The sequence below is a fragment of the Elephas maximus genome, chromosome 6 (assembly GCF_024166365.1).
Source record: "Elephas maximus indicus isolate mEleMax1 chromosome 6, mEleMax1 primary haplotype, whole genome shotgun sequence".
NCBI classification, from domain to species: domain Eukaryota; kingdom Metazoa; phylum Chordata; class Mammalia; order Proboscidea; family Elephantidae; genus Elephas; species Elephas maximus.
In genome coordinates, this window is record NC_064824.1 from 4,744,797 (window position 1) to 4,771,100 (window position 26,304).

Genomic DNA, 26,304 nt, shown 5'->3' on the forward strand with positions numbered 1-26,304 from the left:
CTCCAGGAGCCCTTGAGAATTTCTCAGTATCCTCAGCTCCTCCTGAGTTAGATCTAAGAAGGGTCCATCCTGGCTCTTATCTGAGGCCCAGTACCCTTCTACACAAAAGCCAGCCTTTTATGGACACATATGTGATGCTATTTGCTATAGTTTTGGGAAAGGCACTCACAGAGGCTGCCATAAAACTTGAGGAAGGGCTGCTGTCCCTCAGAAGGGAGAACACCCAAGTTCCATCTTGAGATTAGAGATATCCCACTGCATAATTAATTCCTCTGCAAAATATATCCTATTATAAGACCCAAAGTACAGTCAGAATTTCTGTTCAAAATAAACAAATGGAGCCAGGCTTGCAGATTCAATAAATGAATCTGCCCCAGGCTAAGAACTCCCTTTCTCTGGGTGGGAGGGACCCATCCCTAAATGAAGAGATAAGAGAAAATGGTTTATCACTCTTGTCTTCAAGCTACTTTTGCCAGCCAAGTAAACATAATTGTCAACAACACCTCCCCACTTTTGTCCTTTTTGCTAGGACACCAAGTATGTAACAAAAGATAAAGGCATGGGACTCACCAGTGTTAGGTATTTGGTTTGGCCAGCTCATGTGGTTTAGTCCCATCGGGGCACTCTGGGAGAATGAATGGTTTCTTCTAAGGTGATTTAAACACTCTGGAGAGGTAATGATCTTCCAACACTAGAAGAAGAGGAAAGAAGCAGAAAGTAAATGAAGAAAAAGTCCTGACAGATGACATGCTGTCATTGCCACCTCCTAATTTTCCTAATTGCCAAGGACCTTAATTGTGAGCAGAGCACCCAGCCAGAACATAAACAGCTCTGGGGGGCACCATTCACATCATAATCCATAATCTCTTGGAGTCTGCAGTATGCAACCTGCATGGCCTTAAGTGGCAACCCTGGAGAATAAGTTGTCATGAGGACTGTTGGGAAGATCTCCCAGCTCCCAAATCTCCCTCAGCCAGTCATCCACACAGCCTGAGATTTCCCCACAAACAAGACTATTAGTTTTAGCTAAGGCATCTATCTATCTTTAGGGGCACTTCATTAAAATGCCACTCATGAAGTTTGACAACCCATAATTCTGAGACAGACACTACTCTTTGGGCAGTAAGGACCAGTGGTGAATGGGGACTTAGAAGATAAGGGATATTTTCCCTTTCTTTATCATCCTACCATCCAAAGCTTTGTGGACCTTATAAGGTGATTGTGAGGATTAACTAAAAAATCATGATATGAATTCCAATAAATATTTGTTCCCTTTATTTTTCTCTTTGTATCCTTCACCCTATTACGCAAACAGTGCTTAGCAAATTCTTTTAGTGATTTCTGGAAACATAAAGATACAAAGATGGATTCAGATGGAGCACTGAACTCCACCCTACCTCTTCTGTTTGAATGCAAATGAAAACCATAAGCAGAATGCATGGAGTAGCTCTCTGAGGACTCTTAAAAGTAAACAGTAACAGATGGATTGGGAAGGAAGCCAGAATTTGAAGTTACACTAATTTGGTGGTGAGTTTCTTCTTTTGTTCTTCCTCTGTTATCCCCTGGCCTGAACCCAGTGGCAGCTCAAAACCAGGTGTGGACAAAAAGGGTTCTAAAATAAGCCCTCTCTGGCTGAATAGAGGGGAAGGGACCACAGAGAATCCAAGGGAATGGAGGAAATTCATGGTATTTTTGTTGATGTTTTCTCCCATTGAAGCCCCTCAAGAAATCCTATTATGGTAATGGCAGTGGCAACCAAGCAAACACCTAAAATTTGGAGGGAGGGGAATCTTCTCTGACCAGGGGAACTATGTTCCCAACAGCATGGGTGAGAATCTCTATTTCTTTCTCTGTGCTCCTTCTTCTTGACTCTAAAGACAGGCACAGTCACAGGAAATGTGTGGCAAAGTTGGAAAATTAAAGTCCCAGCTCTCTAGTCAAAAGACTGGGGGCAGGGGCTTCTGGAAGCCAGGAAGTGCCTGGAAGATTGCAGAGAGGAGGGAGCTCAAAAAAACAAAAAAATCCCGTGAAGTTGTGTATGAACTCCTGGGCTTACGCCAAACTGTGTATGAGTGGATCTGAGTCTAAACATTACACCAAAACCTTTGAGAACTTAACAATGGGATAGAACATTTTACAAGTCCCGAACTGGCCACTGGGCAATCCACATACAGGATATTATAAATATCACTGCAAATACTTTGAAAAGTGTGAACTGACACAAGAAACATACTACCAGAAGTCCAGAGACAGATTTTGAAGCTTGAATTTAACTGGGTAAATTGTTTAATAAAATTTGGTAATCATTATTCTGCATAGGAACCAAACAAGGCCCAGAGTCTCAAAGATAATATTAAAAATTTCCAAGATACAATCCAAAATTACTTGGCATAAAAAGAACCATGAAAATCTCAATAACTTGCAAAGGAAAAGACAATAAATGGTAATACCAAGATGACATAGTTGTTGTAATTATAAGGCGAAGACTTTTAAGCATCTCTTATAACTGCTCTGGAACCCCTGGGTGGTGTAAACAGTTAACATGATCAGATGCTAAACAAAAGGTTGGAGGTTCAAGTCCACCCAGAGGTGCCTTAAAAGAAAGACCTGGTGATCTAATTCCAAAAAATCAGCTATTGAAAACCCTATGGAGCACAGTTGTACTCTGACACAGATGGGTTGCCATGATTTGGAGCTGACTGGATAGGAACCAGTTTTTGTTGTTATTGTTATCACCATGCCCAAAGAAGCAAGGACAAACACTTCAAATGAATGAAAAACATTATCAGGAAATAGATGATTAACGACATTGCAGCTACGAAATAGCGTAACAATAGTATTGTACTTCAGCGAGGTTGGTGGTTGCTTAAGATGATAGGAGAAAGAATTAAATGGAAATTTAGAACTGAAAAACATAAATAAATCCATTGGAAGGGTTCAATAGCAGAATGGAGATGACAGCGGAAAGAGAAAATTTGTAAATAGCTCGATATAAATTATCAGTCAAAAACAAAGAGAAAAATATGACGATAGTAATAATAATAATAAAAGAGCCTCAGGGATTTCTGGGACAACAAAGGTACAACACTTATGTAATTGGAGTTCCAGCAGGAGAGGAGAAAAGTGTGGTGCAGAAAAAAATGTCTGAAGAAATAATGGCTGAAAACATCCCAAGTATGATGAACTTACAGACACAAGAAGCTCAGCAGACTTTAAACAGGAAAATACAAGGAAATATATGCCCAAAACATCATAATGAAATTGTTGAGAACTAAAGCCAGTGAAAAAATCTTGAAAGCAGCAAGAAACAAACAACACATTATATATAGGGAACAGTCATTCAAATGACTGTAAGTTTTTCATCAGAAACCATGAATGAAGAAAGAAGTGGATGAATATTTTTAAAATGCTGAAAGGAGCCAACTGTCAACTCAGAAGTCTATATCCAACAAAAATATACTTCAGGAATGAAGGCAAAATAAATAAATTCTCAGATTTGAAGAGAAACTAAGAGAATGCATAACCAAACAGAAAACCTGCTCTAAAAGACACATTAAGGGAAGATCTTCATATGAAAGGAAAATGATACAGAAGGAAACTTGAAACTTCAGGAATGAAGGAAGAGCAACAGAAATGATAAATATATGGGTAAATATAACAGAAGACTAGATGAAATGGACAAATTCCTAGGAACACAAAAATTGCCTAAAATGATGCAAGAAGTAATAGAAAATCTGAACAGATCTATCATAAGCAAAGAGATTGAATTGGTAATCAATAAACCCCAACAAAGAAAATCCCATGATCAGACAGCTTCATTGGCCAATTCTACCAAACATCTAAAGAAGAATTAGCACCACTCCCTCTCAAACTCTTCCAAAATACAGAAGAAAAAAGAACACCTCCAAACTCATTCTATGAGGCCAGCATTACCCTGGTAGCAAAACCAGACAAAAATATCACAAGAAAAGAAAACTACAGATCAAAACCTCTTATGGATGTAGACACAAACATCTTCGAGAAAATACTAGCAAACTGAATTCTGGAGTATATTGAAAGGATTATACACCATGACCAAGTGGAATTTATTCCAGGAATGCAAGGTGATTCAACATACCAAAACAAATCAATGTAATACACCACATCAACAGAAAAGAAGGAGAAAAACAAAAACACATGTTCACCTCAGTTAATACAGAAAAAGCATTTGACAGTATCCAACATTCTTTAATTATAAAAGCACTCAGAAAACTACAAACAGAAGGGAACTTCCTCAACAAGATAAAGGACATTTGTGAAAAACCCACAGGTTTCCCCTAAAATCAGGTACAAGACAAGGATGCCCACTCTCACCACTTCTATTTAACATTGTACTAGGAGTTCTATCAAGAACAAGTAGGTAAGAAAAAGAAATCAAAGACATCCAAATTGGAAAGGAAGGAGGAAAAATTATCACTATTTTTAAATGGCATGATCTTATATATAGAAAATCTTACAGAATCCACAAAAAACTATTTGAATTAATAAATGAATTCAGCAAAGTCGCAGGATACAACATCAACACACAAAAATCAGTTGTATTTCTATACACAAACAGTGAACAATCTGAAAGAAAACTAAGAAAACAGTTTTATTTATAATAGCATCAAAAATAATAAAATACTTAAAAATAAATTTAACCAAGGAGGTAGAAGAATTGTACACTTAAAATTAGCAAATGTTGCTGAAAGAATTAAAGAAGAACTAAATAAATGGAAAGATATCCTGTCTATGGATTGGAAAACAATATCGTAAAATGGTAGTAATTCCCAAAGTGATTTACAGATTCAGTGCAATGCTGTCAAAAGCCCAATGGCTTTTTTTTTTTTCTTGGAGAAATGGAAAAGCTGTTATTCATTAATGACCTGTGATATGCAGGTGATACACCTTTGCTTGCTGAAAATGAAGACAATTTGAAGCACTTGCTGATGAAGGCTTATGCCTGAATGTGAAGAAAATGAAAATCCTCACAACGGGACTGATGAAAAACATCATGACAAATGGGAGAAAAAAAATTGAAGCTGTCAAGGATTTCATTCAACTTGGATCAACAATCAATGCCCATGGAAACAGTAGTCAAGAAATCATATGATGTATTTCACTGGGCAAATGTGTGGAAAATGACCTCTTTAAAGTTCTAAAATGCAAAGATGTCACTTTGATGACTAAGGTACACCTGACACAAGCCAAGGTGTTTCAGTTGGCTCATATGCATGTGGAAGCTGGACAATGAAAAAAGAAGACAGAAGAAAAGCTGATACATTTGAATTGTGGTGTTGGTGAAGAATATTGAATATTCCCATGGACTGCCAGAAGAATGAACAAATGAGTTTTAGAAGAAAAACAACCAGAATGCTCCTTAGAACTGAAGATGGTGAGACTTCCCCTTGCTTATTTTGGATACACCATCAGGAAAGGGGAAACCCTGGTGGAGTAACGGTTAAGAGCTACGGCTGCTAAACAAAAGGTTGGAAGTTCGAATCCACCAGAAGCTCCTTGGAAACTGTATGGGGCAGTTCTACTCTGTTCTATAGGGTTGCTGTGAGTCGGAATCATCTTGTCGGCAGCAGGTTTGGTTTGGTTTTTTTTTTTTTTTTTAAATCAGGAAAGACCAATTGCTAGGAAAGGGCATCATCTCTGGTAAAGTAGAACCCATTAAACCCATTGCCATCGAGTCAGGGAAACAGTGATGTTGTTATGTAAAAGAAGACAACATTAAAACAAGAAAGAGGGACTAAGAAATGTAGTCATAGATATTTCTTATGGAGAGGAAGACACTGCGATACGAGGAAATAAAAGTTAGCTTTAAATTTAGAAAAATAGGGGTAAATAATAAGGTAACCACAAAGGAGACAAACTATCCTACACAAGAAAAAAAATGAAGACTCAGCAGAAACAAAATAAACAACAACAAATATGAGGAAAAGACAATATATAAACTACTCAGCACAAAAAATTAAGTGGGAAAAGAAACTGTCAACAACACACAAAAAAAGACTTCAAAATGACAGCACTAAATTCATACCTATCCATAATTATGCTGAAGGTAAATGGACTAAATGCACCATCTGATGACAGGTTGTCAGAGCTTCAAAGGCAAAAATATCAAGCTAGCTCACTCAAGCAACCCATTTGGGCATATCAAAACAAAACAAAGTAAGAAGCTACGATATAGTAAGCAAACATAAAGTAAACTAATACAATAACTTATAGATGGCTTGGAGACAATGGTCAATATCAAGTCACACAAAGAAACAGACCATGATTGCCTCAACAAGCTCTCAAAACAAAGAATTAAGTAATCTTCTGGATGAAGGTGCCTTCCTGGAATTGTTGGATGCAGAATTCAAAAGATTAATATACAGAACTCTTCAAGACATCAGGAATGAAATTAGGAATGAGATCAGGCAATAAGTAGAACAAGCCAAGGAATACACAGACAAAACAGTTGAAGAAATAAAAAGGTTATTCAAGAACATAAAAAAAAATTTAATAAGCTGCAAGAATCCATACAGAGACAGCAATCAGAAATTCAGAAGTTTAATAATAAAATTCAGAATTGGACAACTCAATAGAAAGTCAGAGGAGCAGGATTCAGCAAGTGGAAGGCAGAATTGGTGAATAGAATATAAAGCACTTGGCACTATTATATTTGAAGAAAAGTCAGATAAAACAATTTAAAAAAATGAAGAAAGCTTCAGAATCATGAGGGACTCTATCAAGAGAAATAACCTAAGAGTGACAGGAGTACCAGAACAGGGAAGGATAACAGAAAATACAGAGAGAATTGTCGAAGGCTTCTTGGCAGACAACTTCCCTGGTATTTTGAAAGATGAGAAGATATCTATCCAAGATGCTCACCGAACTCCAAAGAGGTATATTTTAAAAGAAAGTCATCAAGACATATTATAATCAAACTTGCCAAAACCGAAGATAAAAACAGAATTTTAAGAGCACCTAGGGATAAATGAAAAGTCACCTACGAAGGAGAGTCAATAAGAATAAACTCAGACTAATCGGCAGAAAACATGCAGGCAAGAAGGCAATGGGATAACTTTTATAAAGTATTGAAGTAAATAAATTGCCAGCCAAGAATCATGTATCCAGCAAAACCATCTCTTAAATATGAAGGTGAAATTAGGACATTTCCAGATAAACAGAAGTTTAGGGAATTCATAAAAACCAAACCAAAACTACAAGAAATACTAAAGGGAGTTCTTCTGGTTGGAAAATCAATAATACCAGGTATCGATCCAGGACTAGAACACTGGACAGAGCAATCAGATGTCAACCCTGACAGAGAAATCACAAAATAAATCAAGATTAAAAAAAACACTCAAAAGAGGGAAACAGCGATGTTATTATGTAAAAGAAGACAACATTAAAACAATAAAGAGGGACCAAGAAATGTAGTCATAGATCTTTCTCATGGAGAGGAAGATAAGGCGATACAAGGAAAAAAAAGTTAGGTTTAAAATGAGAAGAACAGGGGTAAATATTAAGGTAACCACAAAGGAGACAAACTATCCTACAAATCAAAATAAAACACAAGAAAAAAATACTCAGTAGAAACAAAATCAACAACAACGAATATAAGGAAAAGACAATATATAAACTACTCAGCACAAAAAATTAAGTCGGAAAAAGAAACTGTTAACAACATACAAAAAAATATCAAAATGATAGCACTAAATTCATACCTATCCATAATTACGCTGAATGTAAATGGACTAAATGTACCATTAAAGAGACAGAGAGTGCCAGAATGGATTAAAAAAAAAGACCCGTCCATATACTGCCTACAACAGATATACCTTAAACTTACAGACACAAAAACGTTAAAACTGAAAAGATTGAAAAATATATCAAGCAAATAATAATCAAAAAAGAGCAGGAGTGGCAATATTCATTTCTAACAAAATAGACTTTAACACTAAATCCACCACAAAGAATAAGGAAGGACACTCTATAATGATTAAAGGGATAATATACCAGGAGGATATAAACATATTAAATATTTATGCACCCAATGGCAGGGCTGCAAGATACATAAAACAAACTCTATCGGCATTGAAAAGTGTGATAGACAGCTCCACAATAATCGTAGGAGACTTCAACACACAACTTTCGGTGAACGATAGGACATCCAGAAAGAAGCTCAATAATGACACAGAATATCTAAATGCCACAATAAACCAAACTGACCTCATAGACATCTACAGAATACTCCAACCAACAGCAACCAAGTATACTTTCTTTTCTAGTGCACATGGAACAATTCTCTAGAATAGACCACATATTAGGGCATAAAGCAAGCCCTAGAAGAATCCAAAACATTGAAATATTACAAAGGCCATACAAGGGGAAATCAATAACAGAAAAAGCAGGGAAAACAAATCAAATATTTGGAAACTGAACAATACCCTGCTCAAAAAAGACTAGATTATAGAAGACCTTAAGGATGGAATAAAGATATTCACAGAATCCAATGAGAATGAAAACAGTTCTTATCAGAACCTTTGGGACACAGAAAAAGCAGTGCTCAGAGGTCAATTTATATCAGTAAATGCACACGTACAAAAAGAAGGGCCAAAATCAAAGAATTATCCCTACAACTTGAACAAATAGAAAGAGAGCAACAAAAGAAACCCTCAGGCACCAGAAGAAAACAAATAATAAAAATTAGAGCTGAACTAAATGAAATAGAAAACAGAAAAACAATTGAAAGAATTAAAAAGACCAAAAGCTGGCTCTCTGAAAAAATTAAAACTGATAAACCATTGGCCAAACTGACAAAAGAAAAACAGGAGAGGAAGCAAAGAACCCGAATAAGACGGTGATATTACAACACACCCAAATGAAATTAAAAGAATCATATCACATTACCAGGAAAAATTGTACTTTAACAAATTTGAAAACCTAGAAGAAATGGATGAATTCCTAGAAACTAACACAAAACAGACCCATAACAAGAGATTGAAAAGGTAATCAAAAAACTCCCAACATAAAAAAGCCCTGAACCTGATGGTTTCCCTGCAGAGTTCTACCAAACTTTCAGAGAAGAGTTAACACCACTACTACTAAAGGTATTTCAGAGCATAGAAAAGGACGGAATACTCCCAAACTCATTTTACGAAGCCACCACATCTCTGATACCAAAACCAGGTAAAGGAAAGTTACAGGCCTATATCCCTCATGAACTTAGATGCAAAAATCCTCAACAAAACTCTAGCCAATGGAATTCAACAATATACCAAGAAATTAACTCACCAGGACCAAGTGGGATTCATACTGGGTATGCAGGGATGGTACAACATTAAAAAAAAAAAATCAATGTAATCCATTATATAAATAAAACTAAAGACAAGAATCATATGATTTTATTATTTGATGCAGAAAAGGCATTTGACAAAATTCAACGCCCATTCATAATAAAAACTCTCAGCAAAATAGGAATAGGAGGAAAATTCCTCAACACAATAAAGGGGATTTATATAAACCCAACAGCCAACATCATCCTAAATGGAGAGAGTCTGAAAACACTTCCCTTGAGACTGTGAACCAGACAAGGATGCCCTTTATCACCTCATTGTGCTGGAGGTCCTAGCCAGGGCAATTAGGCTAGATAAAGATATAAAGGGCATCCAGATTGGCAAGGAAGAAGTAAAAGTATCTCTGTTTGCAGATGATATGATCTTATATGCTGAAAACCCTAAGGAATCCTCAAGAAAACTGCTGAATCTAATAGAAGAGTTCAGGGGAGTATCAAGCTACAAGATAAACATATAAAAATCAGTTGGATTACTCTACACCAAAAAAAAAAAAAAAAAGAACATCGAAGAGGAAATTCACCAAATCAATAACATTTACAGTAGCCCTCTAGAAAATACTCAGGAATAAATCTTACCAGAGATGTAAAAGAAAAACTACAAAACACTACTGCAAGAAACCAAAAGAGACCTACATAAGTGGAAAAACATGCCTTGCTCATGGACAGGAAGACTTAAAACCATAAAAATGTCTATTCTACCAAAAGCCATCTACAGATACAACGCAATTCTGATCCAAACTCTAAGGACGTTTTTTAATGATATGGAGAAACAAATCACCAACTTCATATGGAAGGGAAAGAGGCCCCGGATAAGTAAAGCATTACTGAAAAAGAAGGACAAAGTGGGAGGCCTCACTCTACCTGATTTTAGAACCCATTGTACAGCCACAGTAGTCAAAACAGCCTGGTACTAGTACAACAACAGATACATAGGCCAATGGAACAGAATTGAGAATCCAGACATAAGTCCATCCACATATGAGCAGTTGATATTTGACAAAGGCCCTGAAAGTGTTAATTGGGAAAAGACAGTCTTTTTAACAAGTGGTACAGGCATAACTGGATATCCGTCCGCAAAAAAAAAAAAAAAAAAAAAAAAATGACACAAGACCCATACCTCACACCATGCAGAAAAACTAACTCAAAATGGATCAAAGACCTAAATATAAAATCTAAAAAGAACATGGAAGAAAAAATAGGGACAACATTAGGAACTGTAGTACATGGCATAAACAGTGTATAAAACATTACTAACAATGCAGAAGAGAAACTAGGTAACTGGGTAAAAAAAAAAAGCTCCGAAAAATCCAACACCTATGCTCGTCCAAAGACTTCACTGAAAGAGTAAAAAGATTACCTACAGACTGGGAAAAAGTTTTTAGCTATGACATTTCCGATCAGCGCCTGATCTTTAAAATCTACATGATACTGCAAACACTCAACAACAAAAAGACAAATAACCCAATTAAAAAATGGGCAAAAGATATGAACAGGCACTTCAGTAAAGAAGACATTCAGGTAGCTAACAGATACATGAGGAAATGCTCACGATCATTAGCCATTAGAGAAATGCAAATCAAAACTACAATGAGATTCCATCTCATTCCAACAAGGCTGGCGTTAATCCAAAAAACACAAAATAATAAATGTTGGAGAGGTTGTGGAGAGATGGAACACTTATACACTGCTGGTGGGAATGTAAAATGGTACAACCACTCTGGAAATTAATTTGGTGCGTTCTTAAAAAGCTAGAAATAGAACTACCATATGATCCAGTAATCCCACTCCTTGGAATATATCCTAGAGAAATAAGAGCCTTCACACTAACTGATATATGCACACCCATGTTTATTGCAGCACTGTTTACAATAGCAAAAAGATGGAAGCAACCAAAGTGCCCATCAATGGATGAATGGGTAAATAAATTATGGTATATTCACACAATGGAATACTATGTATCAATAAAGAACAGTGATGAATCTGTGAAACATTTCATAACATGGAGGAATCCGAAAGGCATTATGCTGAGTGAAATTAGGTCTAAAAGGACAAATATTGTATAAGACCACTATTATAAGAACTCGAGAAATAGTTTATACAGAGAAGAAAATATTCTTTGATGGTTATAAGAGGGAGGAGGGAGGGAAGGAGGGAGAGGGGTATTCACAATTAGTAGATAAGAACTATTTTAGGTGACTGGAAAGACAACACACAATACAGGTGGGGTCAGCACAATGGACTAAACCAAAAGCAAAGAAGTTTCCTGAATAAACTGAATGCTTCGAAGGCCAGGGTAGCAGGTGCAGGGGTTTGGGGACCATGGTTTCAGGGGACTTTTAAGTCAATTGGCATAATAAAATCAATTAAGAAAACATTCTGCATCCCACTTTGGAGAGTGGTGTCTGGGGTCTTAAATCCCAGCAACCGGCCATCTAAGATGCATCAGTTGGTCTTAACCCACCTGGAGCAAAGGAGAATGAAGAACACCAAGGACACAAGGTAACTATGAGCACGAGAGACAGAAAGGGCCACACAAATTGGAGACTACATCAGCCTGAGACCAGAAGTATTAGATGGTGCCTGGCTACAACCGATGACTGCCCTGACAGGGAATACAACAGAAGATCCCTTAAGGAGCAGGAGAGTAGTGGGATGCAGACCTCAAATTCTCGTAAAAAGACCAGACTTAATGGTCTGACGGAGACTAGAAGGACCCCAGTAGTCATGGTCTCCAGACCTTAAGTTAGCCCAAGACAGGAACGATTCCCAAAGCCAACTCTTCAGACAGGGAATGGGCTGGACAATGGGATAAAAAATGATACTGGTGAAGAATGAGCTTCTTGGATTAAGAAGACACATAAGACTATGTTGGCATCTCCTATCTGGAGGGGAGATGAGAGGGCAGAGGGGGTCAGAAGATGGTGGAATGGATAGGAAAAGAGAGAGTGGAGGGAATTAGTGTGCTGACTCATTAGGCGGAGAGCAATTAGGAGTATATAGCAAGGTGTATATAAATTTTTGTATGAGAGACTGACCAGATTTGTTAACTTTCACTTAAAGCACAATAAATTTTTTTTAAAAAGTCAAAAAAAGAAAATGTACAGATTGAGAAAAAATTTGGGCTATGACATATCTGACAGGTGTCTTAATCTCTAAAATCTACAGAATACTTCAACACTTCAATAACAAAAAGACAAATAATCCAAGTTAAAAACAGGCAAAGGATATGAACAGATACTTCCCAAAGGCAGCTAACAGACACATGAGGAAATGCTGGCAATCATTAGTCATTAGAGAACGCAAATCAAAACTGCATTCAGATAGCTTCTCACGCCAACATTACTGGCAGGAATAAAAAAGCAAGAACACAGAAAATGTTGGAGGGGTTGTGGGGAGATTGGAACTCTTATGCTTTGCTGGTGGGAATGTAAAATGATATGACCACATGGAAAACTATATGGTGCCTCCTTAAAAAGCTAGAAATAGAAATACCGTATGATCCAGCAATCCCACTCCTAGGAATATATCCTAGAAAAATAAGAGCCGTCACATATGCATACCCATGTTCACTGCAGCATTGTTCATAATAGCACAAAGATGGAAACAACCTAAGTGCCCATCAACAGATGAATGGATAAATAAATTGTAGTACATACATACAATGGAATACTACACAACAATAAAGAACAATGATGAATTCCTGAAACATCTCACAACATGGATGAATCTGAAAGGCTTATGCTGAGTGAAACAAGTCAATCACAAAAGGACAAATACTGATGATTACAAGGGAGGGAGAGGTGGGGAAGGGAAATCACTAAACAGATAATAGACAAGTGTTAACTTTGGTAAAAGGAAGGACAGCACACAATATACGGGAAGTCAGCACAACCTGACCAAGGCAAAGCCATAGAAGCTTCCTAGACACATCCAAACACCTTGAGGGAGTTACTGGGGCTGAGGGCTGAGGACCATGGACATGAAAGACATCTAGGTCAATTGGCATAACATAGTTGATAAAGCTAATGTTCTACATCTTCCTTTGGTGAGTAGCCATCTGGGGTCTTAAAAGCTGCCAAGCAGCCATTTAAAATACATCTATTGGTCCCATCAAGTTTGGAGGAAAGGAGAATGAAGAAAACCAAAGACACAAGGAAAATATCGATCCAAAGGACTAATGGACCACATGAACCGCAGCCTCCACCAGTCTGAGCCCAGAGGGACTAGATGGTGCTTGTCTACAACCACCAACTTCCCCGACAAGGGCCACAATAGATGGTTCTGGACAGAGCAGGGGAAAAATGTAGAACAAAATTCAATTCACAAAAAAAGACCAGACTTACTAGTCTGACAGAGACTCGAGGAACCCCTGAGACTATGGCCCCAGGACACCCTGGTAACTCAGAACTGAAGACACTCTCGAAGTTCGCCTTTCAGCCAAAGATTAGACAGGCTTATAAAACTATAACACATGTGAGGAAAGTGCTTCTTAGTTCAATCAAGTATATAAGACCAAATGGGCAACAGCTGCCCCCACCTCCCCAAAAAACGAGAAAGCAGGAAGGGAAAGGAAACCTGGACAAATGGACACTGGGAACCTAGGGCGTAAAGGGAAGGGGGGCAGTGCTGACACATTGTGGGGATTGCAACCAATGTCACAAAACAATTTGTGTATAAATTTTTGAATGAGAAGCTGGTTTGCGCTGTAAACTTTTACCTAAACACAATAAAAAAAAAAAGTAATGTGGGGGAAGTCAGACATGCAAGGACTCAAACACTATACCTTCTATGTATCTTTACTTAGGAAGCTGGTGGGGGGTGTGTTTGAACACAACAAAGGAGCAAAGAAAGATAAAAGAAGACAGAATCAAAGAAACAGAAAATCAGAGAAGTTGAGTAGGATTCCTGGAGAACAACTAGTCCAAATTACAGCAGGAGATTAAAGGTTCTGGGAGGAAGGTATCTAGGAGAAAGGAGAAACTTTATAGAATACTGATATGTTTGAAGACTTGGACAATGGTTCGTAGATGATCTCATAGAAAGGTAAGCCAAGTTTAAGGGTAGATTTGTGGAAAATTACACATATGAAACATGCAGCAATGATTAACTCCAGAAAAAAATGAAATATCACTGTAGTCCACTACTTGACTTTACAGTGAACAATATTTTCATACCTGTAATGTTATAAACACCCGTTATTGATTTAACTATATACCAGGAAAACTATATTAAGTGGGTAGGAAACAGAGAGATGAAATGGAGATTGAAGAGGAGAATGGAATACAAGATGCTGAATCTTCATCCATCACAACTGGAAGTTGTTGTTGTGTGCCATCAAGTTGATTCTGACTCCTAGCGACTGTATGAGACAGAGTAGAACTGCCCCATAGGGTTTCCAAGGAGTGGCTGATAGATTCGAACTGCTGACTTTTTGGTTACTGCACCACCAGGGCTCCTTTACAAGGATGCTCAAAAAAACCAAAACCAAAACCCACTGCCATTGAGTCAATCCCGACTCACAGCGACCCTATTGGACAGAGTAGAACTGCCCCATAGAGTTTCCAAGGAGCACCTGGTGGATCTGAACTGCCGACTTCTTGATTAGCAGCCCTAGCACTTAACCACTATGCCACAAGGGTTTCCAAGGATGCTCAATGTAATAATTTTACAGTAAAAATTGTATTTAACCTGAAAATTGTTCAAAACAATTGAGAATTGTTTAAAAATTATGATAGACACCTATGAGCAAATACCAAGCAACTATTAAACTATTAACACAAATGATTTTATTTCTAATTATACTTTTTATTTTGAGATAATCAAAGATTCACATGCAATTGTAAGAAACAATACAGAGAGATACCATGTACTTTTTATCTAGTTTCTCCCAATGGTAACATCTTGTAAAACTGCAGTACAATTACACAACCGGCATATTGACATTAATACCATCACACAGATCTTATTTAGATTTTTCAAGTTTTACTTGCAGGGGTCCCTGAGTTGCCCTTTTATAACCACCCTCCTTCCTCCCAACCTCTGGCAACAACTAATCTGCTATTCATCTCTATAATTTTATTTCAAAAATGTTATATAAATAAATCCATACTTTATATAACCTTTTGGGTCCCCGCCCCCCCCCCCCAGTTAAATCCCTTCAGATCCATCCAAATTTCTGAGTGTATCAATAGTTCATTCCTTTCCATGACTGAGTACTATTCCATCGTATGGCTATACTAGAGTTTAACAATTCACCTCTTGAAGATTATCTGGGTCGTTTCTAGCTTTGGGTTATTAAACATTAAGCTGCTATGAACATTTGTGTGAACTAAGTTTCCTTTTCCTGCCCAGTTGATCGAAATTACTGGATTATAGGTAGAATTCTCACCTTCCATGAGGGAGACTCGGGTTCGATTCCCAGCTAATGTGCCTCCTGCACAGCCCCCTGCCAGCGGAGGCTTGCATGCTGCTGTGATACTGAACAGGCTTCGGTGGAGCTTCTAGACTAACACAGACTAGGAAGAAGGGCCTGGCAGTCTGCTTTCAAAAATCAGCCAGTGAAAACCCTACAGAGCACAACGGTCTGATCAGCAACTGATCATGAGGATGGCACAGGACTGGGCAGCGTTTTGTTCCATTGTGCATGGGGTTGCCATGAGTTGGGGGCTCAATAGGCTGCAGCAAACAATGGCAATGGTTTAGTTTCATAAGACACTACCAGACCTTTTGTTCAGAGTGGTTGTACTATTTTACATCCCCACCAGAATGTATGAGAGATCCAGTTTCTCCTCATCCTTGCCAACATTTGGGGCTGTCATTAAAAAAAAAATTCTGATTGTGGTTTTAATTTTCATTTCCACAATGGCTAAAGATGTTGAACACCTTTTCATGTGCTTATTTGCTTTCCGTATATCCTTTTTGATAAAATGTATTTATTTTTCATTTCTAATTGGATTTTACTATTATTATTGAGTTTTTAGCTTTCTTTATGCATTTTAGATACTAGTCCTTTGTTGGAAACCCTGGTGGTGAGCGGTTAAGAGCTACAGCTGCTAACCAAAAGATCAGCAGTTCAAATCCACCAGGCGCTCCTTAGGAACTATATGGGGCAGTTCTACTGTGTCCTATAGGGTGGCGATGAGTCGGAATTGACTTGATGTCAACGGGTTATCTGGCTTTTTTAGTCCTTTGTCAGGTAGGTGGATTGTAAATAAATTCCTCCATCTGTAGCTTTTCTTTTCATCCTCCTACCAGTGTCTTCACTGAGCAAAAGTTTGTTTCTAATTTTGATTAAATCCAATTTCCTTTTATGGATGTGCTTTTGGTGTTATGTCTAAGAACTCTTTACCAATCTCTAAATCCTAAAGAATTTCTCCTATGCTTTCTTCTAAAAGTTTAACAGTGTTACGATTTACATTTAAGCTCATGGCTGGTTATTATTATCATTTTGTCTATGTATATCCGAATGCTCCAGCACTGTTTGTTGAAATGATTATTATTCCTCATTTGCTCACTTACTTATTTTCTGTTCCCATTCCTGCCCCTGCCTTTCTGTATTATTCAATATTGTAGTTACAGCACCTAGAATATTGCCTGACCCATAGTTACAAAAAAAAAAAAAAAATGCTGCCATTGAGTCATTTCTGATCCATAGGCCCATAGTTGGCACTCAATATATATTTACTGAAGAACAAGGTGACAGGCTTTGATCTACTGGACAGTAACTGTTAATATGTACAGCTGCAGTAATTAAGACACTGTATGGGCACAAGTATAGGCAAACAGACCAATAGAGCACAAAAGTCAGTTTTAGGTATCTCAGATACCTTGATGTAAGAAGCAAAACCATAAAAGCTTTTAAAACGGTAATTCAGGGGATTCTTTTTATGACCTTGATAGAGAAACTATTTGACAATATTAAAATTAAGAATTTTTGTCCATCAAAAGATACCACTAATGAAGGCAAAGAGAAGCCACAGAGTGGGAATGATAATTGGGACACATTTAACCAACAACAGGCTCATATCCAGAATACATACCATCAGTAAGAAAGAGACAACCCCACAGAAAAATGTATAAGAGACTTGGATGGACATGTCCAAAAGAGGATATCCCACTAGTCAATAAGCACAAGGAACGTTGCTAAGCTTCTTTAGATATCAGGGAAATGCAAATTAAAACCACGTTGAGATTCTGGGAAGGTGGCGGCATAAATAGACCATCATTCCAACCCCCCCCCCAAAATACAACAAGGAAACCGTGCTTGGCTCTGAGGGACTCTGAATCAGGGAGCAGAAGACAAAAGCAGAGAACTGCAGACAGGCAACAATAAACAAAGCAACAAGTTGCGTGGAGTAGGAAAATTACTTCTCCAACAAACCCTTGCTCTTCCAACCAGGCACATGGGCTGCCGGCTGCTGTGAATGGGGGAAGAGGCACCGACAAAAGAGCCTGCTTCCCTAGCCACCACATCCCCTATCTGTACAAACAGATAGGACCCCAACCTTCTGCTCTAAAATCAACAAGGCAGCAACTCCCCACCCAGACACGTCAGCTGCAAGGCTGCTGGAAATTGCTACAGAAGGCCCCTGCGGTGGAGTCTGCCCCCACAGTCAACACTCGACCTGCCTCCCTGCACACCCCCATAGCTCAGACCTCTGTAACCAACTGGAAAGACTACCTGTTCAGGCCTGTCTGCCCCCCTTCCACTTGGTGCTGAGGAATGCTGGCTAAGGCTGCTGTGTGCTAGGAAGCAGGCACCTTGAGTGGTTTCAAAACCCACAGGCAACATACTTTGAGCGGAGGCCTCTGAAAGCAACAAAACAGACTTCCCTGAGGGTCTGTTTAGAGCTTGACAGCATCTTCCTTACCTGGTTACAGTTGGCTGTAAGACTCCTGAGAATTGCTACAGAAGGCTCCTGCAGTGGAGTCTGCTCCCACAGTCAATACTCTACCTGCCTCCCTGCACACCCCATAGCTCAGGCCTCTGAAACCAACAGGACAGACCTCCCTAGGGGTCATTTTGGATCTGTCTGGTCCTCCTTCTGGCCAGTTGAGGATTGCTGACTGAGGCTGCAGTGTGCTAAGAAGCATACATCTTGAGTGGAAGCTAAATCTACAGTCAACATACTATGGGGCGGCGGGGGGACCTCTGGCAGTAATAAGGCAGACTTTTTTTTTTCCTGGGGGACTGTGTGGACTGCGAGAGCCCCTTCCCCATTCGGTGACTTTAGGCTGCTGATGCTTGGTCTTGAGGGACTCTGAGACTAAGAGCCAAGGACAGAAATAGGAAACCACAGATAGGCAAAGAAAAAAAAAATTACTGTCAAGTCGATTCTGACTCATAGTGACCCCAGAGGGCAGGGTAGAACTGCCTCATAGGGTTTCCAAGTAGCACCTGGTAGATTTGAACTGCTGACCTTTTGGTTAGCAGCCGTAGCTCTTAATCACTATGCCACAAGGGTTTCCCACAGACAGGCAAGGATAAACAAATTAACAATCAGTAGCATACAGTAGAAAAATCCTACAGGAGGTTCCCACAGTGCAGTCAGAAAGGCAGGTCACCTCAGTGGAGACTTCTCTCCCAAACACCATAGGACCACTGGGGCTCTGAAGCCAACAAAAGTGAAAGCTTTTCCTCCTCCTAAAATGGAGGAAAGTCTGCCTGTGCTTCTCACGAATGCTAGCTCAGATATAAGCAGTCCCCACAGTGCAGGGAAGAACCCTTGGGCACAAATGGAGGGCAGCACCCAGTCCCGAAGGGGGTTCACTGGTGTGGGTTTTCCTTGTGAATAGTGGTTGCAGAAACAGAGGAGAGTAATGAACAGAGGATTGTGCCCAAGAGTGGACAGACTGATTACTGCACAATATCTCATCTGAGTGACAGTGCTCGCCAGGGGACAGACTGACCACAGCATGTTCTCTGGTGTGTCTGGGAGATATTAAAAACTGAAAACTGATAGCTGAAACTTTGAAATCCTAATTAAACAAAGAGAGACAAGGAGCTACCACAGAAAGGAAGAAAAAACAGTAAGCAAAGGGTGAAAGTTCTGTCCACCTAAGAATTTTTTGCAGAAAGTAGTGTGGGCAAAAAATACTGGGGAAAACAGAATGTTAACGCCATCAAAAATACCAATACCCCAACAGGAAAATCATAAGACAAACATGAAGAAAGAGAAAAAATTGCACATCATTGTAAGACAGAATAATGAAAAAATTGGAAGACTATAATACAACAACGTTATACATAATTAAACAGTTAAGAGAAAACTGAGGAAAACAATGCAAGAACAAAATGAGGACCTAAAAAAAAAAACAGATAAAAAGAAACCAAACAGAAATATTGTAAATAAAAGGGACAATAACTAAAATGAGAAACACAGTGGAAAGATTTAACAACAGACTTAATCAGGCAGAAGAGTCAGTGAATTAGAGAATAAGATAATCAAAATTACATAGGCTGAAGAGGAACAAGGACAGAGGCTCAAGAAGGCTGAGCACAGTTTAATGGAATTATGGGACAGCATCAAGAGAATATACAGATCATAGGAATTCCAGGAGGGGATGGGGGAGAGAAAGGGACAGAAAGAATATTTGAAGAAATAATGACAGAAAGTTTTCCCCATCTGATGATGGAAATGAATCTCCAAATCCAAAAAGCTCAAAGAACTCCAAAGAGGATGAACCAAAAAGATTCTACACCAAATACTTAATAGGCCCTCATAAAGTAAGGATACAGAGAGAATCCTAAAATTGGTGAGAGAAAAGCAAACAATCACATACAAAGGATCTCAATTAAGATTAAATGCCAATTACTCCTCAGAAACATTGGAGGCCAGAAGGCAATGGAATGATACATTTAAAGAGTTACCAAAAAAAAGTCAACTAAGAACACTATACCAAGCGAAACTGTCCTTCAGGAATCAGGGTGAAATTAAAACATTCCCAGACAAACAGAAGTTGAGAGAGTTCCTATCCCCCGGACTGACCGTACAAAAATACTAACGGGAATTCTGCAGATGGAAGAGAAAGGACACTAGAAAGCAATACAAAGCCATACACAAAAAGAAAGATCTGTAGTAAAGGTAATTGCATGGACAAGTATAAGGGCTAGTAATAGGTATCTATGCTTGACAATTACAATTGTTTTGTCCCTCATGCTTTCTAATGACAAATGTACAAAAAGCAAGGAAAAAATATTATAGGGCACATGAAATATACAAATGTAATCAGTGAGAACAACAATAAAATTGGAGGTTGATGGGGGAGGAATGGTATAGGTATAGAATTTCTTGTATATGACTGAAGTTAAGTTGGTACCAAATAACCCTAGGATATTATAAATACAAGCAGTTAAATGTGATGGTAATGGTAACCACTAAGAATGTATTTTAAAAAACACACACGACAGGAAAGGAGAAGAAAAACAGGATGGCGTTGTACAATACCAACAAAACACAAAACCAAGCAATAGTAAAGAACAATGAGAAAGAAGGCTTAAGACACATAAAGAAAAAATAAAATGGTAGAAGTCACTTTGTACCAGTAATTACAGTGAACTCTAGTGGACTAAATGCTCCAATCAAAAGACAGAAAGTGGCAGGATGGATTAAAAAGAAAACGATCCAACTATATGCTGTTTGCAAGTGACACACCTTAGACCCAAGGACATAAATAGGTTGAAATTGAAAGGATGGAAGAAATATTCCATCCAAATAATAACTAAAAGAGAGCTGGGGTGACAATCATAATATCAAAGTAGACTTTAAGACAAAATCAGTTAGAAGAGATAAATATGGATATTATATAGTGATAAAAGGGTCAATGCATCAAGATTTAGCAATCATAAATATATATGCATGCAATATCAGTGCACCTAAGTATATAAAGAGAACACTGATAAAATTGAAGTGAGAAATAGACAGCACTACAATAATAGTTGAAGACTTCAATACACAATGTTCAATATTGGACAGAACATCTAAAAGAAGATGAACAAGCTAACTGAGGGCTTGAATAACAATATAAATCAACTAGACTTAAGAGATATATGTAGACCACTCCACCCAAAAACAGCACAATATACATTCTACTCCAGTGCACATGGATCATTCTCCAGGATAGGCCAAATAGACCACAAAGCAAGTCCTGATAAATTTTAAAATACTGAAATCATACGAAGTATTTTCTCTGACCACAGTGGAGTGAAACTATAAATCAATAACAGCAAAAACAAACAAACAAACAAACAAAAAACCCTGGAAAAACACTAACATGTAAAAGTTAAACAACATCACCTTCCACCCAGACACTCAAGGGCAGCAGTCAGCCCCCTGCCTTGATTAGCACATGACCCCCCACTGCAGCCAGATACTAGTGCCTACTCCAATCACCCTGCCCATCTAGGGCTGTAGGTGAGAGCCTGCACCACACACTCGGTGACCGATGACCTGGATACCTGAGCTGAATCCATGCAAGAAAGGTAAACAAACTCCTGGGCTCACATACCTAATCACAGCTCTAGCCACCTGGAAACAGGATGTGAGAGCTTCAAAGACAGCAATAATCAAACAAATTCACACAACCAGCCTTTTTGGGCTCCTTAAAGAATGTCGTTGGAATTTGGATCGAAATTCCATTAAATGTATAGATCACTTTTGGTAGAATAGACATTTTTATAATGTTAAGTCTTCCTATCTGTGAACAAAGTATGTTTTTCCACTTGTGTAGTTCTCTTTTGGTTTCTTGCAGGAGTGTTTTGTAGTTTTCTTTCTACAAGTCTTTTACATCTCTGGTAAGATTTATTCCTAAGTATTTTATCTTCTTGGGGGCTACTGTAAATGACATTGATTTGGTGATTTCCCCTTTGATGTTCTTTTTGTTGGTGTAGAGGAATCCAACTGATTTTTGTATGTTTATCTTATATCCCAATACTCTGCTGAGCTCAATAGTTTTCTTGAGGATTCCTTAGGGTTTTGTGTGTATAAGATCATATAGTATGCAAATAGAGATAATTTTACTTCTTTTTGCCAACCTGGATGCCCTTTATTTCTTTATCTAGCCTAATTGCTCTGGCTAGGACCTCCAGCACAACGTTGAATAAGAGCGGTGATAAAGGGCATCCTTGTCTGGTTCACGATCTCAGGGGGAATGCTTTCAGGCTCTCTCCATTTAGGATGATGTTGGCTGTTGGCTTTGTATAAATGCCCCTTATTATGTTGAGAAATTTTCCTTCTATTCCTATTTTGTTGAGAGTTTTTATTATGAATGAGTGTTGGACTTTTTCAAATGCCTTTTCTGTATCAATTGATAAAATCGTGTGATTCTTGTCTTTTGTTTTATTTGTGTGATGGATTACATTAATTGTTTTTCTAATGTGGAACTATCCTTTCATACCTGGTATGAATCCCACTTGGCCATGGTGAATTATTTTTTTGAGATGTTGTTGAATTCTATTGGCTAAATTTTGTTGAGGATTTTTGCATCTAAGTTCATGAGGGATATAGGCCTACAATTTTCTTTTCTCGTGGTGTCTTTATCTGGTTTTCGTATCAGGGATATGGTGGCTTCATAGAATGAGTTTGGGAGTATTCCGTCCTTTTCCATGCTCTGAAATACTGTTAGTAGTAGTGGTTTTAACTCTTCTCTGAAAGTTCGGTAGAACTCTGCCGTGAAGCAGTCCGGGCCATGGCTTTTATTTTTTGGGAGTTTTCTGATTACCTTTTCAATCTTTTTTTTTTTTTGTTATGGGTCTATTTAGCTGTTCTACCTCTGTGTTAGTTTAGGTAGGTAGTGTGTTTCCAGGAATTTATCCATTTCTTCTAGGTTTTCAAATTTGTTAGAGTACAATTTTTCATAGTAATCTGATATGATTCTTTTAATTTCAGTTGGGTCTATTGTAATATCACCCATCTCATTTCTTATTTGGGTTTTTTGCTTCCTCTCATGTTTCTCTTTTGTCAGTTTGGCCAGTGGTTTATCAATTTTGTTGTTTTTTTTTTTTAAAAAAACCAGCTTTTGGTCTTGTTAATTCTTTCAATTGTTTTTTTTGTTTTCTATTTCATTTAGTTCTGCTCCAATGTTTATTATTTTTTTTCTTCTGGTGCCCGAGGGCTTCTTTTGTTGCTCTCTTTCTATTTGTTCAAGTTGTAGGGATAATTCTTTGATTTTGGCCCTTTCTTCTTTTTGTATGTGTGCATTTGTTGATATAAATTGACCTCTGAGCACTGCTTTCTCTGTGTCCCAAAGGTTCTGATAGGGAGTGTTTTCATTCTCATTAGATTCTATGAATATCTGTATTCCATCCTTAATGTCTTCTATAATCTAGTTTTTTTTGAGCAGGGTATTGTTCAAGTTCCAAATGTTTGATTTCTTTTCCCTGCTTTTTCTTTTACCGATTTCCACTTTTATGGGCTTATGGTTAGAGAAGATGCTTTGTAGTATTTCAATGTTTTGGATTCTGCTAAGGCTTGCTTTATGACCTAACATGTGGTCTATTCTAGAGACTGTTCCATGTGCATTAGAAAAGAAAGTATACTTGGTTGCTGTTGGGTGGAGTGTTCTGTATATGTCTATGAGGTCAAGTTGGTTGATTGTGGCATTTAGATCTTCCATGTCTTTGTTGAGCTTCTTTCTGGATGCCCTGTCCTTCACCAAAAGTGGTTTGTTGAAGTCTCCTACTATAACTGTGGAGGTGTCTATCTCACTTTTCAGTTCTGTTAAAGTTTGTTTTATGTATCTTGCAGCCCTGCTATTGGGTGCATCAATATTTAATATGGTTATATCTTCTTATACGTTGTCCCTTTAATCATTATATAGTGTCCTTCCTTATGCTTTATGATGGATTTAACTTTAAAGTCTATTTTGTAAGAAATTAATATTGCCACTCCTTCTCTTGTTTGATTGTTGTTTGTTTGATAATTTTTTTTCCATCCTTTGAGTTTTAGTTTGTGTCTCTAAGTTTAAGGTGTGTCTCTTGTGGGCAGCATAGGGATGGATTGTGTTTTTTAATCCATTCTGCCACTCTCTGTCTCTTTATTGGTGCATTTAGTCCATTTGCATTCAGGGTAATTATGGATAGGTATGAATTTAGTGCTATCATTTTGATGTCTTTTTGTGTGTGTTGTTGACAGTTTCTTTTTCCCCACTTAATTTTATGTGCTGAGTAGATTATATATTGTCCTTTTTTCATATTCATTGTTGATTTTGTTTCTGCTCAGTCTCTATTTTTTTCTGGTATTTTATTTTAATGAGTAGGTTAGTTTGTCTCCTTTGTGGTTACCTTATTATTTACCCACGTTCTTTTAAATTTCAACCTTTTATTTTTTTGTATCACTGTATCTTCCTCTCCATAAAAGAAGATCTATGATTACATTTTTAGTCCCTCTTTATTTTTTTAATGTTGTGTTCTTTTATATAATAACATTGCTGTTACCCTGTTTTGAACTTTTTTTTAACCTAGCTTTGTTTTTTTTGATTTTCCTCTCTGGGTTGAGTTCTGACTGCTCTTCCCAGTGTTCTAGTCTTGGGTTGATACCTGATATTATTGATTTTCTAACCAAAGAATTCCCTTTACTATTTCTTGTAGTTTTGGTTTGGTTTTTACAAATTCCCTAAACTTCTGTTTATCTGGAAATGTCCTAATTTCAACTTCATAATTAAGAGACAGTTTTGCTGGGTATATGATTCTTGGCTGGCATTTTTTTTCCTTCAATTTTTTAAATTCGTCATCCCATTGCCTTTTTGCCTACACGGTTTCTGCCAAGTAGTCCAACCTTATTCTTATTGGCTGTCCTTTGTAGGTGATTGTTCATTTATTCCTAGCTGTTCTTAAAATTGTCTCCAGATAAAAGAATTTTTAAAAAATGAAAAATTAAGCAACAACTATTAAATAACCAATGGGTCAAGGAAGAAATTAAAAGAGAAATCACAAACTTCTTAGAGTCAAATTAAAATGAAAGCACAACATACCCAAACTACGGGATGCAGAAAAGGCAGTACTCAGAGGGAAACTCTTAGCAATAAAAGCCTACATGAAAATAAAAGGAAGAACTCAAATCAATATCCTAACTCTACAACTTGAGGAACTAGAAAGAAAAGAGTAAACTAAGCCTAAATCTACCAAAAGAAAGGAAATAAAAGACCAGAGCATAAACGAATAAAATCAAAAACAGAAAAATGATAGAGATAATCAATAAAAACAGAAGTGTGTTCTTTGGAAAGGTCAATAAAATTGAGAGATCTTTAGCTAGATTGACAAAGAAAAAAAGAGAAAAGATGCAAATAACAAAAGAAGAAATGGAAGAGGAGACATTACATGACCTGACAGTAATAAAGAGAATTATGACAAATTATTAACAACTGTATGGCAACAAACTAGATGAAATGCACTATTTTACAAGCACAAAACCTTCCCAAACTTACTCAAGATGAAATAGAAAATCACAACAGAACGATAACAAGTGAAAAAATGGAATTAGTAATCAAAAACCTCTCAGTGACAGCAAAATTCCTGCAACAAATGGCTTTACTACAGAATTCTACCAACCATTTAGAGAAGAATTGACACCAACTCTGTTTAACCTCTTTCAAGACATAGAGAAGGGGGGGCAGGGCCAAGATGTCAGAGTACTCAGATGCTTCTGTGGTCCCTCTTACAACAAAGACCCGGAAAAACAAATGAATTCATTATACATGACAATCTAGGAGTCGCAAACATCAAAGGTAAAGTTGAAGAGTCCACCCAAGTGGCAGGGAGAGGGAGAGTTGGTTTGGAAGCAGCAAGTAGTTGCCAGACCTGACCTGGAAGGAGCCGCCACCCTGCAGACTGGATCTACTGGCATGCATGGTGAGGCAAGCAGTGGTGCAGGGGACATGTTTACCAAGTCAGGAGAGACCGAGTGGCAGAGAGTCTACTCAATGCTCAAGAACCAGTG

General features: G+C 37.8%; 1 protein-coding gene across 1 annotated transcript in view; it reads right to left on the reverse strand.

The window, feature by feature from the left end:
* Window positions 1–377: 377 nt before the first annotated feature.
* LOC126077927 (uncharacterized) overlaps window positions 378–26,304 on the reverse strand; it is a 51,473-nt gene continuing 25,546 nt past the window's right edge. Inside the window, exon 3 of the mRNA XM_049887700.1 lies at window positions 378–691. Within this exon, the coding sequence (XP_049743657.1) occupies window positions 494–691 (198 nt within the window). The 3' untranslated portion in view covers window positions 378–493. The remainder of the gene's footprint in view (window positions 692–26,304) is intronic.